The sequence below is a fragment of the Siphateles boraxobius genome, unplaced genomic scaffold (assembly GCF_051911475.1).
Source record: "Siphateles boraxobius isolate OS27281-9 unplaced genomic scaffold, OSU_SipBor_1 2, whole genome shotgun sequence".
Lineage (NCBI taxonomy): Eukaryota > Metazoa > Chordata > Actinopteri > Cypriniformes > Leuciscidae > Siphateles > Siphateles boraxobius.
Window position 1 is genome coordinate 11,350,399 of NW_027508810.1, and position 19,775 is coordinate 11,370,173.

At 39.4% G+C, this 19,775-nt stretch overlaps 1 protein-coding gene and 1 long non-coding RNA gene across 2 annotated transcripts in view; one reads left to right on the plus strand and one right to left on the minus strand.

Moving 5' to 3' along the window:
- The window catches only part of nr3c1 (nuclear receptor subfamily 3, group C, member 1 (glucocorticoid receptor)), a 29,217-nt gene extending 16,559 nt beyond the window's left edge, over positions 1-12,658 (minus strand). Inside the window, exons 1-2 of the mRNA XM_077235878.1 lie at positions 12,140-12,658; positions 9,732-10,843 (exon numbers count right to left, since the gene is read on the minus strand). Coding sequence (XP_077091993.1) covers positions 9,732-10,834 — 1,103 coding nt within the window. The 5' untranslated portion in view covers positions 10,835-10,843; positions 12,140-12,658. The remainder of the gene's footprint in view (positions 1-9,731; positions 10,844-12,139) is intronic.
- A 1,735-nt stretch (positions 12,659-14,393) lies between these two features.
- Positions 14,394-14,719, plus strand: LOC143744209 (uncharacterized). Its single transcript, XR_013205809.1, has 2 exons — positions 14,394-14,433; positions 14,652-14,719. It is a non-coding gene; the product is annotated as an uncharacterized LOC143744209 (long non-coding RNA).
- Positions 14,720-19,775: the final 5,056 nt, after the last annotated feature.

The following is a 19,775-nucleotide window of genomic DNA, read 5'->3' on the forward strand; positions in this document are numbered from 1 at the left end:
TGACTCATAGAAAGCCAAGAATGATTTGAGCAAAGCTTTCAGGAAGAATGTCTGAGTCACTTTAAATCAAAGGGTTTGGTTTAATTAGATCGTAAATTTAAGATGGAGAGTCACATAGGAGAAGACAGAAAAAAAATGCCGCAAAACAAAAGGGGTGTGAACCGATTGCATGTTTGCGTGAGAAATGTGGCGCCACAGACCTGATACCAACCGTGTTTACCACATAGCGTGCACACAGGACAGAAAGTGGGAGACCAACAAACAAAGAGTGAGAGACAGAGAGACAGCTCCTGTCTAAGCTGGCTGCGAGCCATTAAATGTCACGCAGGTTGGGACGCAGTCGCAAACAACCTCAACTCCCACTCAAAATCTGCAGACCACAAAGGCCTGATAATTGAGTCTACATGTAAATTAAAGATGAAACCTCTCTTGTGTTTCACCATCTGTTCCTGCTCTCCATGGCAGAACCACTGACTAATTTCTATCCAGAACCACTAACTACTGATTTTAAGGTGCACTTTCAAGTTATTGTGACTTTTTTCATAAAAAATAATTCCGTATAAAAAATATCTAAGTGAAACAGGGTGAACAATGAGACAAAAATGTAGGAAGCTTTTTGACCAAGATGTGGAGGCTGAAGGTCAAGTTCATCCTTGAGAGCATCTCAACATCGTTTAACCGTTATTTGACGAATCTAGTTATTTGCTATTTTATTGTAGCTCAGGTATATCCAATCTTGATCCAGGTTCCAGCAGAGTTTGGCTCCAGGCCTAATCAAACACACCTGAAGCAGCTAATCAAGGTCTTCACAATCTATAGAAACTTTCAGGCAGGTGCACTCAATAAAATTTTAACTGTAAAAGACTGTAAAATGCTACGGTAAAAACCTTTTAATTGGTTAACACTTAGGGGTGTTGAAATTAATTATTGCGTAGTAATAGACCATAATCGATTATAGCCTAATGACGTATCTCTGACATCATTCGTCACATACACGCTTCTCTCAATAGTGTAAAATGGTGGAGAAAGGCGAACCACAAAAGTGAGTAATAAAAAATGCACCCACCAGGGCCAAACCCACCATTGAGGTCCCTGAGGTCTGGACCTCAGTATTTTATAGGTGTATATAATAAATGTGAAATAATATGAACTTTACTTTGGTGCTGCATAAATATTGCACAACGCAATGATTACGACCATCTCATCTGAGTTGTCAGCGGTCTTACACCGCTCGTCAATGTCAAAATGTTTAAGATGACCAATCAAATCAAAGAAGGCGGGCTTTATTTTGACAGAGGCTGCTGAATGTTTTACCAACTGGTCATCATAGTTCAAAAAATGCAGATTTTTCACCACTATGAAACCTTTTTCATTAAACATCTTCTGTATTTTCAGTTTGTATTGTGGAACATTAATTGCAACATTTAACCTGATTCTCATGTTTAAGATTCTGTTATCGGGTTGTACTTGACAAATAATGAACTGACAGTTTTAAAGCTATTGTTATTCAAATTGTTTGGCCTTCAAACGTCATAAAATGCACATGTGGACCAGAGGAATCAAAATCTTCTCCGGGAACCCCCTTAGCAAACTCTATATTGTGATCTTGCGTAAGGCCCTGGGTAACCCACTATTTTAACATTTACAGTGTGCGAGCGAGACTGCGACTTCGAGCGTGAGTGTGTGCGTGCAAGTGTGTTTGCTCGAGTCGAGTGCGAGTGTGTGTGCATGTGAGTGTGTGTGAGCGTTATTCTAACTTAAGTACACTTGACAGTTTCATGCGCTTTTAGTATTTACTAGTGTTTGTTCTAAATGGTCCTGTCATTCGCTGTGTTCAGACTTGAGTTGTGTTTGCAACATTCAGGAAGTGCACATTCTTGGAGCAGATAAAATAAAAATGGAGTTCTTATATCTGACTGCTTGTATTCATTGACGGATATTTAGGTGTACGTCCAGTAATATTGAAAAATGAGAATGAAACACATCGTGATATCAAATCGTTGACATGATAATCGTAATCGAATTGAATCGTGAGACCAATGACGATTCACACACCTAGTTAACAGTAAGCTTCCTTACAATATAAGTTACATAACTGTAATAACCTTACAGTTAATGTAATTTTAATGTAAAATACTGTTAGGTAAGGTTTACAGTTTTTGGAAGTGAAAGAGAACAAGTTATTGTGTAATTTCTAGTAAAAAAAAAACAAGTAAATTGACATTCCCACAATTCCCTGAGTGACGCTTCACATTAAATGCATTTTTTCTTTAATTTTTTTCATATCAGTTATCTAAATTAGGGTTTTATGTTACATCTTATGTTGATAAATTAATGCTTATTGCCAGAGGTGTAAAATCCAGGTTCAGAAAGTAAAAGTCCTCCTTTACATCTTTGCTTTATTAATAACTGCATTATTTTAGAGTCATGTGTGTTACAATAATGGAGTTTAGTAGTTGTGTGAATGACACTGTGCACCAATTAATATTTACTTCAGCTTATGGCAAAGCTGCTTGTGATGAGCTTTGATTCATCATGTGACTTTCTCATTACCACCTGTTTTTGGTGGTTGTCAGTATTACAAAGTATATACAAAGTGTATATTAACATTATATCAGTTAATACAATAAGTTGTTGTTCTTTTTTCCTGTAAATTTAAGTTAAATCTGTAAAACCTAAAATGTTGCTAACGTATTTTTACGGTAAATTTCACAAACATTTTTTTACAGTGTGTGTTGGACCTAAACTGTGCAGGAAAGTGGCCCTCATGGAGAAAGATTAGACCAGTATTAATATAGCAATTATAATCAATTAATTTAGTATATTTTAAATTCGTTTTAATGTGCATATCCTTTTTAATTACCGTATTTTCCAGACTATAAGTCGCACTTTTTTTCATAGTTTGGCTGGTCCTGCGACTTATAGTCAGGTGCGACTTTAAAATTAATTCATACTCACTGACATGAACCAAGAGAAAACATTACCGTCTACAGCCGCGAGAGGGCGCTCTATGCTGCTCCTGTAGCCTACCCCTGAAAAAATTTACTGAAAACTGAAAAACTGTTAACTGAAACATTAACTTAAAGACAACTGAGAAAGACTGAACACAAACAAAATGCCCCCAAAAAGAAAATCGTATTCTGCAGATTACAAACTGCAGGTAGTAAAATATACAGCCGAAAACGGTAATCGAGCAGCAGAAAGTAAGTTTGGAGTAGGGATGAGTCGCGATCTTCGAATAGTCGAACTGCGTTCGAAATTCGATCATAAAATTGCTTTTTCGAATATCGTTATATTTTCGCGCAATTCCAATGTGTCATAATTGACGGCGCGCCAACTGTCACAGATCACGCAGCAGGGTATTTTCCTGTCGGGGACACAAGGTGTCACTAACATGAATGAAACCCCCCACTGTGCGATCTAGGATACCAGTGTTTTATACATAGTGTAAACAAACAACAGAAGAAGACCACCGTGACCGTTAACTCTGCACCCAACAGAGGTGGGTAGTAACCTTTACTGTCTTTGTAACCGTCTATGGTAGTAACAAAGTAGGCTACATTTACTTCCTTACGTTGGGGCGACGTTCCTCTCGTTACTTTATTTTAATTCAATAAATGCTGTTAAATGCGTAGTTTATTCCAAGCGCGCTGTATCTTTTTTATGGGCATGAGCGATGCTCAATTCACAAATGAATCACTCTTTTGAGTCGATTCTGTTCAAAGACTTCATCAAACAAGTTGGCAGATCTGTCCAAATCGGTTCGAGAATCAGTTTGAATGATCTGTTCAGTTTCCTACACGCACTGAATCGTCTGAAGCGCTTTCAGTTTACACACGGAGTCGTAACAGGAAGGTCATAAGAACATCAAGAGCGTTGGATGAAGTGGCCGTGGGCCTACAGTCTAGTGAAAGCAAATCTGCAAATGCATCATATTTTTGCCAGCGATGAAGATCTAGTTGAACATCTTCGTATGATGTCTGTGAATGAATGATTCCACAGGACGATACATTCGAGTTCATTTCATTCAGAAAATATGTTACTTGTTCAATTAATAAACAGTTTTGTTTGATGACAAATCGCTAAAGATGAAATTGGCCTCCCTTTCTGTCATTGTGAGTGTTTTTTTTTTTGTGTGTGTTTTTTTTTTTGATTTTCGAACGATAATTGACTTTTGCTCCTCTTTTTTTGAATGCCATTTTTGGCAGATATTCACATCCCTAGTTTGGAGTGAGTGAGAAACTTGTGAGGAAAAGCAGAGGTTACTCTGGGGGTCCCTCACCGGACGAGAAGCGCAGCGCCACATCTTTAAAATTCGAACACATTCTCTATAAAGTGTACACACACCGGTGGCTTCATTCGGCGTCTGTCCGCGGCCCCCAGCAACGGCTCATGGCTCGGTTAAGCTAGTGTTAGACTTTCCGCGTCCTCGAGTGTGCGAGGGTCCGCGTGATGTAAAAATCGTCATCGGAGGGTGTGCGCGGAGGCTCCTTGCGGACGTCCGCGTGCCTCCCATTTTTTGTGACTGCGCGGACAAGTACGTGCGGTCACTATAGGTTAAAACCGAAAAAGTAAAAAATCTAGTTGAAAGTTGATTTTTTTTTTAAAAGTCGATCTACTGCGCATGCGTGGAATGCGTTCACCGAGCGGACCTCAGCAGTCAGTATAAATATAAGTAGTCCGTGTCCGTGCTGTCCGCAGCTGTCCATGTACGCGTCCAAACTGGAGTATAACAGAGCCTTTATACTCTAGTTTGGACCTGCTGAGGTCCGCTTGGTGAACGCACGTGGCACGTGGACGTCCGCAAGGAGCCTCCGCGCACACCCTCCGATGACGATTTTTTTACGTCACGCGGACCCTAGCGGACGCAGAAAGTATAACACTAGCTTCAGGACCTTGTTAAAAATCCTGCCGCGCCACAGAGTGCCATTTACATAGTTTTAAATTAAATTTATTTGTCTCAAATCGTCGTTAATGTATACTGACTTCACCCTGTGCTGCAATATACATTTAGTTTTACATTCATTTACAAAAATCAGCTGCTTGAATGAAAATTGCTCATGTTATCGGATTTTCAGCTGATATTCTCAATTCATTCGGTTAACGGACGCTCTGAGGTAAAGTGTGTTCAGACTGCAGACTTAGCAACGATTGTATTTAATTGTACAGTACAATCATAACATAGTACAGACATTATCTTAATTCCATAATGTCCTTAAACATAACAATATTGCTGGCCATAAACTGAGAAATTGCGCATCCGGTGAGCGATACCTCGTGTTGTCCTAGACGCGATGCGGCTAAGGATTACCCTTAACTGTAATGAAGAAAACAAAGAAAGCTAATCGCGGGCTGAAAGCAAGATGCCTAGAGCTGGAGGAACGAGTCCACAGATGGATGCTTGAACAACAAATAAATAAATGCGACTTGTATATGATTTTTTTTATATGCATTTTTTGACTGATGCAATTTATACTCCGACTTATAGTCCGGAAACCTTTATTTATATTTGTATATAATTTTTAGTAATTTTAGTACTTCAACTTAAATTTATTATATTTCATTTAGTTGTTTAGGCAACCTATCACACATGTAAATGTCCGTCATGGCGATAATGAAAATATTTTAATTAAAACACGGTTACAAAAATTAATGCAGACAAATAAAGATATTTTATCGTGCGCACGATTTACCATTTCGTTCCCTCGATTTGCTAAATCGTGGACGATTTACTAATTTGTTTCCTCGATATATAAAACGTGAGTACGATAAAGCAAATCAAGGAAATTAGCCAATTTTTTTTTCTGCACGTCATGTGCGGGGCTCCGTAACAATGCATTAATGTTTTTAAAAAAGAAACATCTAAATAGAAAATTTTCCATGTGGTGAAGTGAATGAATGCCAGTAAACTGAAACCCGTTCTATATGACGCACAGGAGATTAATCAGATATTCTAGATATCAACAACATAAACGTAATATTACAACTTGTTTCAACACAAATGAATGCAAATGTGAGTGTACTTGAACTGTTACGTGCTAGCAAGAAAATGTTTCTCCCGTTGGGGATTTGCTCTTCCTGTGTAACTCACTGAAACAAGGGCAAATAAAGCACAAAGATTTCACAACATGCTATAGTGTTCTTTTTATAATATTATATGGCAGATCTTGCAATTAACTGTATCAGAAAAAAGAAATATATTTTTAGAAGTTACAGCAAACCTCGTTTTCATAATCGATCGTCGCTGCCCGAGTACTCGTGCACATTCAGACTGAACCCAATGACTCTGACATTAGAAAAACAATCTTTGTGTTTATTTTAAGCATAGCAAAAGCTGGACTATGTGGGTGTGTCACTAATGGCCTGTTTTCACATGACAAATATGCAGACACTTCCTCAAAGACTGTATACTTGACACGTCATTGGCAATCAATCAAACTGCTGCAGTTTTGGATGAGCAGGTTTCGGGTCGAGCTGCAGAGACCTGCTTTATAAAGATTCACTCAGCTATGTGTGTCAGTTACATAACTCCTTGATAACTACAGTCATCTTCAGACTTCCAGTAAACTCAAAATATTTTTTATAAGAAGCACATTAACAGATTGCTTCCAAAGAAGTTCTACCCTACTATCATGCCTTCGGAGCACATTTCATTAGGTTACAATTTATGCTCACACAAGTCAGGGTTTGCAAATAGTTGAGAAGAGAGGGCACTAAAAAACATGATGGAACATGATTGTGAAAAAGAAAATGGTGCAGTTCTGTCTGAATGTACAGATATTGTATTATTGCATTGAGCTAACAGCATCTTTAGAGCAGCACTATGCAGTTTTTTTAGCTTAACTGAACAGCTTCAGAGTTATTGGAATGGTTATGTCTCTTTTCGGGTTGAATGGTGGTCGTCTCGCCCCCCTCTGGTGCCTGTGAGTGGAAAAACCGCACGAACAGAGAAAGAGGAAACAGCAGACTGACCGAGCGAGGAGTCAGACACGAGTAAATATCGGACCTGCGTTTTCTGAATGGAGAAAAAAAAATGAAGAAAGAGCGGTCAGAAGAGTCTAGAAAAAGGTAACGAGAATCTGACAGCGCGAGGAACCGGACAAGAGTCCCACTCGCTCAGGCTTTCACTGTTAAAGTTGATTCCTGCGATTATCATGAGAACAGTTGTCAATATCTCACATGATTATCAGGACATAAATAAGCCTACACGTTGTAAATAGTGTAAATGAGCGGAATTTGCAAACTATTATGATAAATTGCAATAATCATGTCTAACAACATCATAATAACGGGCATTGTTATTAAATAATGCGACGTACATGATGTAACTTTATTGATGTCATCTGGCATTTAGGCTCAGGTTAGGTTTTCATGAAAGTGGCATAGCATGCTAACTATTCCACCGTGATAATCTATTTACCAATGGGGGTTAGGAAAACCACCCAAAAAATTCCGTGCATCAAACATTAGCTAAGTTGGGATGTTTTTAAGTATTGGTAGTGAAAGCAGCTGCATCCCTTCCCTTCTAATATCAAAATGTGGAAATATGGAAATGGTAGTGGGGTTGGGGGGGCCTCCACGTCCGTTTTGCTTGGGGCCCTCAAATTCCTTCAACGGCCCTGCAAATACCTGAAATAAGTTTAAGTTTGAGCACTAAAATTACTAACAGTAAATAAATAAAACCTAAAACTAAAATTAAATGAATTAAATAAAATAACTAATTAATTAAACCAAAACAGTATTATTAAAAAACTAATAAAAAGGACAAAAGCACAACAAAACTCCTCAACATAAACTAAAATGAAAATTAAACTGAAAACTGTTTCTCCATTCATTAAGGCCCTGATATACTTCAAGCGAAATCAAAGAACTAACTGGTGTCGCCTCACTTCGAACAAAATCAGGCCAAAACAAAATTTGTTTGGAGTTTGTTTCAGGAAACAGCATGCCGAAGCGAACTTTCGAGATATTAAGTCATTTCAACATGATATCTCGTTATTCCGACCTAATAAATCGCTATTTCGACATAATATCCGTTATTTCAACAGAAGTCGTTATTTCGACATATCTCGTTATTTCAACATAATAATTTGTTATTTCGACATAATAAGGGGCCATTCTAATCTGCATTAAGACGGACTAAGTGTTCTTATGGTTTTCTATGGGAGGAAAATGCTTCACGTGTAATCTATAAACTCTCTCAGCTTAAATGTTTAAACTGATAAGACTTAAAAAGAAGTTAAAATGATCAACTTTAGTTATGATGCAATGCTGGCCCGATTGCGCAAGTGACAATTCCGTCATGTCCCGACTCCTAAACGCGAGAATGTAGTTTCGACGCTTGCCTTATCGAACCCATTTTGAGAGACAGAGAAAGAGAAGACGCAGCACCGCTGAACACTCAATAAGTTGTGTGTTTGTGACACGCGGTTTGTGAAAAACGCGGTTTGTGAAATTGCGTCTTGAAGAAAGTTTTAAAATTATTGATTTGATTTTATAATCTGTGTGAATTCATTTAGGCTACTCCTACAATCTACATGCTAAAGTGAATCAATGTTTGCGGGGAAATTTCCCACATTGGTGGACCTGCGGGAATTATTAAAATACATATTGAAGTATTATCTGTTATATTATTTATTTTAACAGTTAAAGTACAATAAATGTTCCAATTTCAATTTTTTAAGAATTGTTGAAAGCTGTCTTTTTAATAAATGCAACACATTCCCAAAGTCATGTGTAATATTTGTGTTACATAATCGTGATTTCAATACTGACCAAAACAATCATGATTATGATTTTTTACCATAATAGCGGAGCCCTAATATAAGTGCTATATAAATAAACATGGCGTGATGTCACTGGAGTGCTAGACTCAGCCTCACGCCCACAGACTGTTGGCTGAACGTCTGATACATATGGCACACTTAACTGGAAACACTTCAGGATTTTCTAAAACTGATTAGAAACAAATCCATTGTGACACCAAACCCCCTCATGGAAGAAAAAAAGTGGTCATGTTTAAAACTGTGACATTGAGTGCTTACCAGGATTGACTAAATGCTGGATTATCAAAAGTATGTGAAGTTTGTGGATCCATTGCACAATGTTCTTGAATTAATAGTTTATTAGATGCACACCAGTCTGTTATCGTAGGGACATGGACTTTATATTTTCACACCCCAAAACGAACTGTGATTGGTTGCGTTACATGTCAGTCAAACGTCTGCTTGGGCGGTCCTTGGCCAGTGAAAGCTGCGATGGAGTCCAGACCTTCTGCCGTCAGTCTGAAGGTCTGGCTACGAGAGACTACTGGAGTGCCAAATTGCAGAGCTTGTGTAAACATTCACATAGCTATGATCGGATGCTTTCTTAACTGTTGTTTTCTCACCGCTGTCATTTCTGTTGTGTGTTTATTTGAATTATTGAGAGGAAAGCGCGTGGCACATATTTACATATTCATCTATGTAATCTACTCATCACAATGTGATCTATTCATCACATATGCCGCTCTGAGCAGTGCAGATGGCGCCGGGATGCCTATAAAATAGTTCAGAGCTCAGCACACCAAGACACATTTATAATCACTACAGACACTTCTATGATTCTTCCATGATTTCTTAAGATTTTAAGTAATTTCGACTTTTCCGGGCACTAATGTAAAAATTCCATGGCACTGGCTATTTTCATCCGCAACTGAAGCACTGACCATCCTGGTGGCTTTCATGGCTTACCTGGCATAGGGGCTTGTGTAGTTTTTGGAAAAGCATTCGCTGGCCCTCTGTTGCATTCCGCTTGCATTCCCAAAGCCCTGGCCCCTGCTCCAACTGTCTTCTGAAGAGGTCAGAGGAGTGTACACGTTAAAGATAGGCTTCTGATCTTTCTGCTGACTGACAGCAGCTGTGGATGGGCCGGCCCCAAAGAGAAAGCTCTGTCCACTTGAAGTGGTGACACCACAAATGTTAATAGGTGTGCTGTGGAGACCAATCTGACAGTAGTTAGTCCCACCGACGTTCTCCTTTTTGATGACCCCTGGAGTACACAGCTGGATTATAGAGTCCTTCTCTACTTTTACAGTGGCCAGGCTGGTGGTGGTGGTGGTGGTGGTGCTGGAAGTGCTCATGCCGTTGAGCGTGCTGCTCACCGAGATCGTGGCCTTTGAGTCCCTCTCTGTATTTGTTGACAAGTCTCCGAGCAGAGCATCTTCACCTATGGTGGAGAGGAACGCGTCATCTGCCACATAGAAATCAGAGGGCGATCCGTCCAACTCAAAGTCTTGCAGGAGGTCCAGAGTGTTGTCACTAAAGAGCTTATGATTGCCAACATCAACATCTTTCCCCATTGGACCAAAGGAATCTTGGTCAAGATCCATTTCGCATTTATCCATGGGAGAAAATTGCTCTGTTTTTAAAGGAAAGAGGTTGGGGTCGACTCCACCGATCATGGAGTCCATTGAAGGGGAGGAGCTATTGAGGTCTGCAATGCTTGCCTCCAGACCTGAGAAGCTGTCCCCCAAAGTGAAAGAGCACAGGGTCTGTTGTTGTTGTTGAGCCCTCTGCTCCTTCCCAACCGCTTTGAGTTCTGAATCTTCCATAAAGAAGCCAAGAGTGGAGGTGGTGTGCTCCTCCAGAGTGGGTGAATTGCTCAGGCCATTGGGAAGGTCCGCGGAAACTGGCTGCATCAGTGGACTGGGTTGAGGAACCATGGACGTGGGAGCGACAGACATGGCGCTTTGTATCCCGCTTCGTAAAATTCCCTCAACTGGGCTGTTGCTGTAATCCAACGTATTCAAACGCTCATCTCTCTTGGCGCCGTTGTTCAGTCCTCCTTGATCCATCTTGCATTACTGTGGTAAAACACAACAAAACACTTATATTTTCTAATACACCATAAATATCATCACAAAAAAAGCATTGTTTACTGTTAGTAACATGAAAACAAAACATGATTAAAAGAGGTAAAGACAAAAATGCACCATGGTAACAGCTTTTTGCTATGAAAAATTTTCAGAAATCATTACAATGCATACAATATGCTGATTTATTTTCAATGTTGGAAACAGTGCTGCTTCACATATTTTTAACCTGTGATACTTTTTTTCAGGATTCTTTGATGGATAAGTTAAAAAAGAACAGCATTAATTCAAAATAGAAATCTTTTGTAACAAATTACTGTACTGTATATTCACTTAATATAATATTATAATATTAATATTATTCTGTCTTGATTTTTTTCTGCGTATTGATGGCCTGAGCTTTACCAAGGCAAATCCCTTATGTGTGTAAGCAAGAATACTTGACAATGAATCTCATTCTGATTCTAAAATAGCATAGTTGCTCACATTTACTCGTAAATCGGCAAAACTGTGGTAACTTAGTATTAGCCACAACAATGGTACTATTGTATGACGTCATAAAAAATGAAACAAACAAAAAGACCCGCGAGAAGAAGTTGGACTGTTTTGCATAAACACCACATAAACTGTTACTATGTATTCTTTGATATTATATCTTTTGACATTGGACGAGTTCTTTATATTTAAATGTATTAAAATAACAGTAACACCGTTGGACGAATATACGTCTCGTACTTGCATAAAGTAGCCTAATTATTAAACTTATTAAAGTAGATGTTTTTATAATTAGTACCTCATAAAATATCTCTATCTTTAACTTTATAAACACTATTTTGTCCGAAACACCTCATCATCTGCAGCTGAATGCGTGGAGCTTACATCTTAAGACTATTATTTTAATAAACGGATAAAATCCAAATGTGTAACGCGCTCTTGTAGTAGCAGAACGAGCGCGCGCGGATCAGTAAGTGTGACACGCACTAAGGCCTACTCACACCCACTGCTAACTCACAGCAGACAGACGAGTCAATCACTTCAATATTCAACTCTGAACCCTTTATTTAACCCGTTATTACGTGCTATACCTATGCAACAGCCAAACCACCGCATTCATCGCCCTAACAGGACTGCAAAAACTGTTTAATGGCGTGAAAAAACAAGTCGCGAGATCAGACAGTGTAGAAACGACAGTTACTAATTTAAAACTAGTTGCTATACTTTTACGCTATGAATGTGTATATTAGTATCCAGGTGCAAGATTAACACGAAGACTCTGGAAATACGTACCTTTTGATATTTACGTTCCTGTTTTGATTTGTTGCATCATCTGACATTGTTTTTGTGTAGAGGTTTCTGCTTAAAGCGATTAGCAACAACATGAGCCTTCACCGCAGTCTGAGGTCATTTCAGAAGAGCAAGACAAATCGTAAACTGCGCGAAAAAGGTCGCGGGTCGGATATCATCCAGCGTTTTAGTCCGAATTCATAGCCCCATCTGGGTAATCCAGGCAATTTTCTCATTTTCGGCCATGAGAAAAGAGGCGTGCCATAAAACCCTAAACCATAAAAACATTCAAAATGGAGATTACAGTAGAGGTCCGTGGCGACTCTGTTTACAACATGCAGTGCGACCTATTGGCAGTGACGAGTTATTACATCTCGCCTGTTATTACAGACCCCTTTTCCACCAAGGCAGAGCTGGTGCTGGTTCGGAGCCAGAGCCTAGTTTCAATTCGGTTCTTTGGTTTTCCACACGCAAAGCACCAGCTCCGAACCAGGAAAAGTGGTTCTTAAGTAGCACCAAATCATTGCTGGTCTAGAACAGAGCCAAGTAAGAACCACTTGCGTCAGGGGCTGGGGGCGGGGTTACCGTGACCAACAAGACGAATAGAAACTTGTGACCGCCATTTTTAAATAGCAGCTAGTCGAGCTAATAGCAGCTCGATTATAAATATCCGTCTATGTAAGTTACGGCGAGCTGCACAAACGCGTTGGACTCCGATGTATTTTGTAAACCCATGAGCATCCATAGTATTGCAACGTCCGTTATTGTTGATGGCTTGTTCGAGATGCATCGGAGCGGCGCGGACCGATCGGAGCTGCGGGAGTGTTTGGAGAACATACGACTCCTTGTGCTTTTAGATCGCTATCGCAGTGCTTTGATGTCATGCGGAGATCGATCTGCGAGAAGCCGATGCATCTCGAACAAGCCTGGCGTACTGTTTGGCGCTACCGCACTAGCGTTGCTGGGCAACATGAGACGTATACAGTGACGTAAGATCTGGCTCTGTTGTGGCTCTCTAGCCGGTGGAAAGGCAAATCGGTTCTTATTAAGCTCGTCAGTCGAACCCACTCTGAACCAGCTTTGGCTCTGGCTCTGAACCAGCACCCGGTTCTTGTTGGTGGAAAAGGGGTATGGGTGAGATGAGTAACCTCGGTGATATCACCCTCATAAAAACACACACACTGCCTTCTCTCTCTTCACTGCTTATGTTGTTCTTCTGTTTCTCTCATTCATACACATCCACACATTGACGACGCTGTATAACTAACATTATTGTATGTGTCATTTTTTAATAAAGCTTCAAAAAGGTGTTTTTATATATATTCAATACAGATGTAATGCATGTAAACAAGTTTCACGTGTTAAATAACATTTCAAACTGATTGCATTCTTTTTTTGTTGTTGTTGTTTCATGTTATCATATAAATGCATGCTTTCATGTCACTCAGGCTGTATAACCAAATCGTTGTAGCCTATATAGCCTATATTTGAGAGAGATCTACAAACCTTTTCACTGCCTCAAGGATCAGTTTGCGTCCTCTGGATGATGAATTATGTTTACTATGTTTATGTTTGTCAATTCATAATAAAAAAAACACACTCATGTTTGCAGTTTTGTCACCCATACAAATTGCTGGACAACGTTTTTCAATTATCTCAACAGAAATTTGTTAAGTTTCAAACATAAAAATATGACGGCGGTGCCTTTAGGGTAACTGTGCACGACGGGCAAGTTAAACCCGGTAAAAGAACCATATCAAAGTTGTCTGAATACGCCACATCTACTGCATCATGCTGAGATCCATGAGATAATTTAAATTTAGATGGAATGGAATGTCAAAGGTCACTTTGAAATTTGTGCAAAGTTATCTTTTGCAGCTCAAAAATTATTTTGTCCATAAGTACGGTATTTATTTCAAGTTTCTTAAAATATTTGTATTAATCTAATTATTAAACTAATTATGTAAAACTATGTTGTCAGTGCACTACAGAGAGAGAGAGAGAGAGAGAGAGAGAGAGAGAGAGAGAGAGAGAGATCAAATGCTTAGCCTGTTTAGGTAGTTGAAACAGAAGATTAAAAAATGTAAACGAAAAAATCTAATTTGTGACAAAAAGTTTTTTTTGGTAATGTCAAAAGAAGAAGAAAAAAAACAACATTAGATTTTTCTGAAGGGACAACCCAGATCATTTTATTTGCCCGACCTGGGGCCTATTTCATTAAGGTGGTACAACCAACTCTGGGTTAAAACTTGAACTTTGAGTTGACTTACCATGAGATGGGAAACTCTGAGTTTTCGGTTTCAGGAACAGCTGAATTGAGCTAGTTCAATCAACTCTGAGTATGTTGACTCTGAGTTAAGTGTGCACCACGACTGTGAAAAGCCATGATCAATGGAGCTCCGAAATTATGATTCACCAACAGCACCCGACAAAAAGACGTCCACATGTTCCGAGTCTATACGCAAGTACAATGCTTCTTCACTGTTATAGCCTATTATCAGGTGAAAACTGACAGAAAGGTAAGTTATTGAACTAATACTAATTTTCATGGTATCCCACAGGCAAAAAATAAACAAAACAAAATGTGGCAGCAACTAAAAATAAACAATAAATTCATAATTCAATCAGTTAAATCTTTAAGCATAAAATGTTCCTGGCTTTAGGCTACATGACTTTACAAACATTTGACATTTTAAATAAATACAATTCAGTGTCTATTTCAATGTGCAGCAGCTGTTTCCACATAGTATAATGCTCTTTTCACATAATTAAATGTTCTCTAATCCAACCTATTACATTTTTTTTTATTAGGCTACTGAAATTAACATTTGACTTCTACTGGGCCAACAGCAAGAAGGCATAGGCTGGACCTGCACCATCACTGATAGATGAAGAGGAGATACACAATACTGGAAAAATATTAAAATCCAACAGGAAAAATAATAACTGTTGCTTTTGTATTTGTAGGAAATAAAGATGACCAAATAAATTGTGAAAAATTTGTGCGTTACGTCATATATCTCAGACTATCCTTCCATTCCATACAGTAATCTGTTTCATTTTCGGAAGGTGCGATGATGGGAATATGCATGTAATCAATGCATCCAACTACATTGGAAATCCTAAAGGAAAATCTAATTATTAGGTTACTTTCAGAGGTCACAGCAAGATGTTATTAAATGCATGTCATTTATCAGATTAGCCTCATTTAAACCGATTTCTCCACCACTCTCCTGCAATCCCGTGAAACTTCTCTTTGATGGATCTCATGAGTTTGTGTGCAGGAAACAACACAAAAACTCTCAGAAAGAGTGTGAGAGCGAGGCACATTTTCCTTCCTGCTCTGATACAGCAGCTTTACTAATGTGCTCTCTCCGATGTTATATAGAAAAATGCGCAATGAATAATTGTACTGCACTGCAAAAAATGCTTTTCTTACTTAGCATTTTTGTCTTGTTGTTTCCAGTCAAAATATCTAAAGATTATTAAATCAAAATGCATTTACTAAAAGAAAAACTCTGGGTTTATATAAGAAAACCTGCTCCCGACCAGGTTAGGTTCACAGAGTAAGTTACCATGGTAACTGACTATCAGTATAAGTTACCCCTTTCAGAAACGGGCTTGACTAACTCTGCTTTCTTGGACATACCTCCCATTCTGAAACGGAAAACCCAGAGTTTGCTTAATTTCAGGGTTAACATACTCAGAGTTTTCACTTAACCTCCTTTCTGAAACAGGCCCCTGATTAGAACGTCAATGACAAAAAAAAAAGAAAACAAATGGGAATCACTAAACCGAGAGAATGATTATGATTTTATGACATTTATTGTAGGCTATAATGCGATTGATAGTGGATAATAAATACATTACTGATAGTAATAATGTTCTGCAGTTGAGGATCGCAGCCTCTCAAGAAGATATACAAATGAGCGCAGCACGTTCAAAAGAAAAACAGTTAACAATATTCTGCCTATAAAAATTCAATGTGTGGAGCTTTTATATTTTCAACATATGATACAGTTAAGCAAACTCCCACGACGAAGGCCCAAATGAAGTCCATTTTGAAGGCAGTGAACGTAAACAATGCCACTGAACGGACTTGCATATTTGGCTGATTATTGCTGCTGAAAAATTGTAGTGTTTTGGTCTGTAGGGTAGACTGAGTACAGTTGAGACACTTTTTTGCGTTTTGATTTTTCACACAAGAATAGATACTGAAAAGAAGTGAATTTCTACATGGCATGCCACATGACATTTCATTAGCTTGTAGACTAAGATATTATCAATCAATAATACCCATAAGTAGTTTATATTTTCCACAATTAGCTCATAAAATACGGTGCTTTTTGTCTTAACTTTGTCTCAACTGTACCCATATGTGGTCCAGTTGAGACAGTACCATGGTACAGTTGAGACACCCATTTTTAATGATGTAAAGGTAACTAAATGTTCATTGCAAATATATTAAATAAAGACAAATAAAGAAAAAACAAACAATTGGGCAACATGTTTATTTATTCATCCATTTAAATTCATTCATTTTATTTAAATTAGCACTGGTTAAAATATATAAAACAGGAACAATATATTTAATATATTTATTAATAATACACAGTTTAAATATCACAAATAGAAAATTTTATTTTCATTTGTGTCCTATGCTGGCTAATTACCACGTTAAACCTGTTATCATAACACTGAAAAACTAAACAGTTTGTTTCTTAATAGAAATCTATCGCGGGTACAGTTGACCATACCCCGCTGGCCACCTCGCACATTTCTCTAGATTTTGCAATGATCTTGCATGACACAATACCATGAAATATGCCGTTTTTAGGGTACAGAATAACGTTTGTGATGACACCAGTGACGTTTAACAGTCACATAAGGATAATAAGCTATTCATTGTGGAGTGTGCATGGTGAAGTGAACGTCTTATCTTAGAAAAAAAAACTTTTGCCGATATCTTCGGATCGGAGATGCGTCCGTTGTTCAAATTTCCCACGAGGACACTAATACGCATGTGCACAGCAAAAATCACAAGTTGTGCTTGCTGCGCACGCAAGTTATTTAAGGTGTCTCAACTGTACCTATGTCTCAACTGTACCCAGTCTACCCCAAATCGGTCGCACCAGGAAAAAAAACATTTCGAGTTCTACAGACTGCCAAAAGTTAAAGAGAAGAGTGCAAAAAATGGATGAAAGAATGTGTTTGTGGTTGAGAGAGGCACAGCATCAGCCACGTGTAAATGAAGTGTTGACTATGGCTAAAATGTTGACGTAAAGTAGTTAACTATGGCTACATTCACACTGTCAATCCAAATCTGATTATCTTTGTATCCAATTGGAATCTGATCTAAAATGATGTCCGAAACTGTATCGCAACTGTACCGCAAATGGTGTATCGCAACTGTTCAGATCCGAGTCATGCAGCTCTTTGGCAATATGGCAATGACGTTGCATTGATGGAGGGTTTTACATTTGCAATAGAGACGTTGTCTTATTTAAATTTAACAACATGGAAATGTGTAGCCGCCGCGCTGGACTCCTGCGTCTTGAGCTGCAGAACTGTAGGAGGCTGGTATGCGCAGCTTTTTTTCCGCGCTCTTATCTGAGCCGGTTTCAAAATATGTTTCAAAAATAATAATTTTCTGCTTGTCCGGCACTTTGCAACAACACAGCCTTGTTTCGGCAGCGACTTTCAGCATGTTCCCTATAACAACATCTGGCGTTTACATTTTACGTGGCGTGAGAAAGTCACATACCATACCACGCAAAATCCGATCAGAGCGTTCAGACTGAAGCAGATTTCCTGATATGTGATTTGAATTGGGTTTCAAACCACATATGGATGTAGCTTGAAACGGATTTCATGTGCTTTTTTTGGACTGACAATCTGAACGTCCTCAATGAGGACAAGAAATCATTCCTTGTCCTGTGGAGGAGTGTGTGTGTGTGTGTCAGATCACTTCCTCCTCACTCTCAAACTCAACCTGCCTCAGAACACAACACACACTCCTCCACAGGTCACCTTTCTGCGGAGTCTACGCTCACACTCACCCTCTCCCATCTGATCAGCTTTCAGCATTAGATACTAACAGTGCAACTGATACTCTTTTCTCCGCTTTAACATCCCGCTTGGACAATTTCTGCCCCCTTTCCTCCTGGCCAGCCTGCGCCAACCCTTCTGCCCCCTGGTTATCTGATGTTCTCCGTGAACATCGTTCTAAACTCAGGGGTGCAGAGAGGGAGTGGCGCAAATCAAAAGATCCTACTGACCCTGGTCTTTATCAATCCCTCCTCTCTTCCTTCTCTGCTAATATCTCTACTGCTAAAATGACTTACTGTCACAACAAAATTAACAATTTAATTTGAAAAATCTTCTCTTCTCTTCTCAATCCTCCTCCTTCATCAACCCTAACAGCTGACGATTTTGCCACATTCTTCATAAATAAAATACCATCAGCAGCCAATTTACCAATCCACAAACGGACACACACATTTTACCAGCTAACACACACATTCTACCCTCCTTCTCTCTACTTTCAGAGGCAGAAGTCTCCAAACTCCTAATTTCCAATCCCCCTACCACCTGTCCGTTTGATCCTATTCCCACTAATCTACTTCAATCCATTTCTTCCTCAGTTGTACCCACTCTTACACACATCATAAACACCTCTCTTCACACTGGTACCTTTCCCACAGCTTTTAAGCAGGCTTGGGCAACCCCACTGGTTTAGAAACCCACTCTAAATCCAGCACATCTTGAAAATTACAGAACGTATCCCTTTTTCCATTCATCGCGAAAACACTTGAACGAGTTGTTTTCAACCAGATCTCTTTCTTTCTTACACAGAACAAACTACTGGACAACAATCAGTCTGGTTTCAAAAGCGGACACTCAACTGAGACTGCCCTGATCTCAGTAATTGAAGCTCTGAGACTGGCAAGAGCAGCTTCCAAATCCTCAGTTCTAATCCTGCTGGATCTGTCTGCTGCCTTTGACACGGTTAACCACCAGATCCTCCTGTCAATCCTAAAGATGAAGGCCATCTCGGGAACCGTACTCCAATGGTTCAAGTCTTACCTCTCAGGTAGGTCCTTTAGAGTGTCGTATGGGGGGGTGAGGTGTCTAAGACCCAACATCTTGCTACTGAGGTACCTCAGGGCTCAGTGCTTGGACCACTTCTCTTCTCCATCTACATGACATCACTAGGATCTGTGATTCAGAAACATGGCTTTTCCTATCACTGCTACGCTGATGACACACAACTCTACCTCTCCCGACGATCCAACGGTAGCTGCTCGCATCTCAGCCTGCCTGACAGACATTTCTGGCTGGATGAAGGACCGCCATCCTCAACTAAACCTTGCGAAGACAGAGTTGCTTGTGGTCCCGGCCAACCCAACACTACACAACAACTTCTCCATTCAGCTAGGTTCGTCATCCATAACTCCGTCAAGGTCTGTCAGGAACCATGGGGTTGTAATTGATGATCAATTGAACTTAGCTGACCACATTGCTAAAGCTGCCTGGTCATGTAGATTTGCCTTGCACAACATTAGGAGGATCAGGCCCTTCCAGGCCACACAACTCCTTGTCCAAGGGCTTGTTCTATCCAGACTGGACTATTGTTATG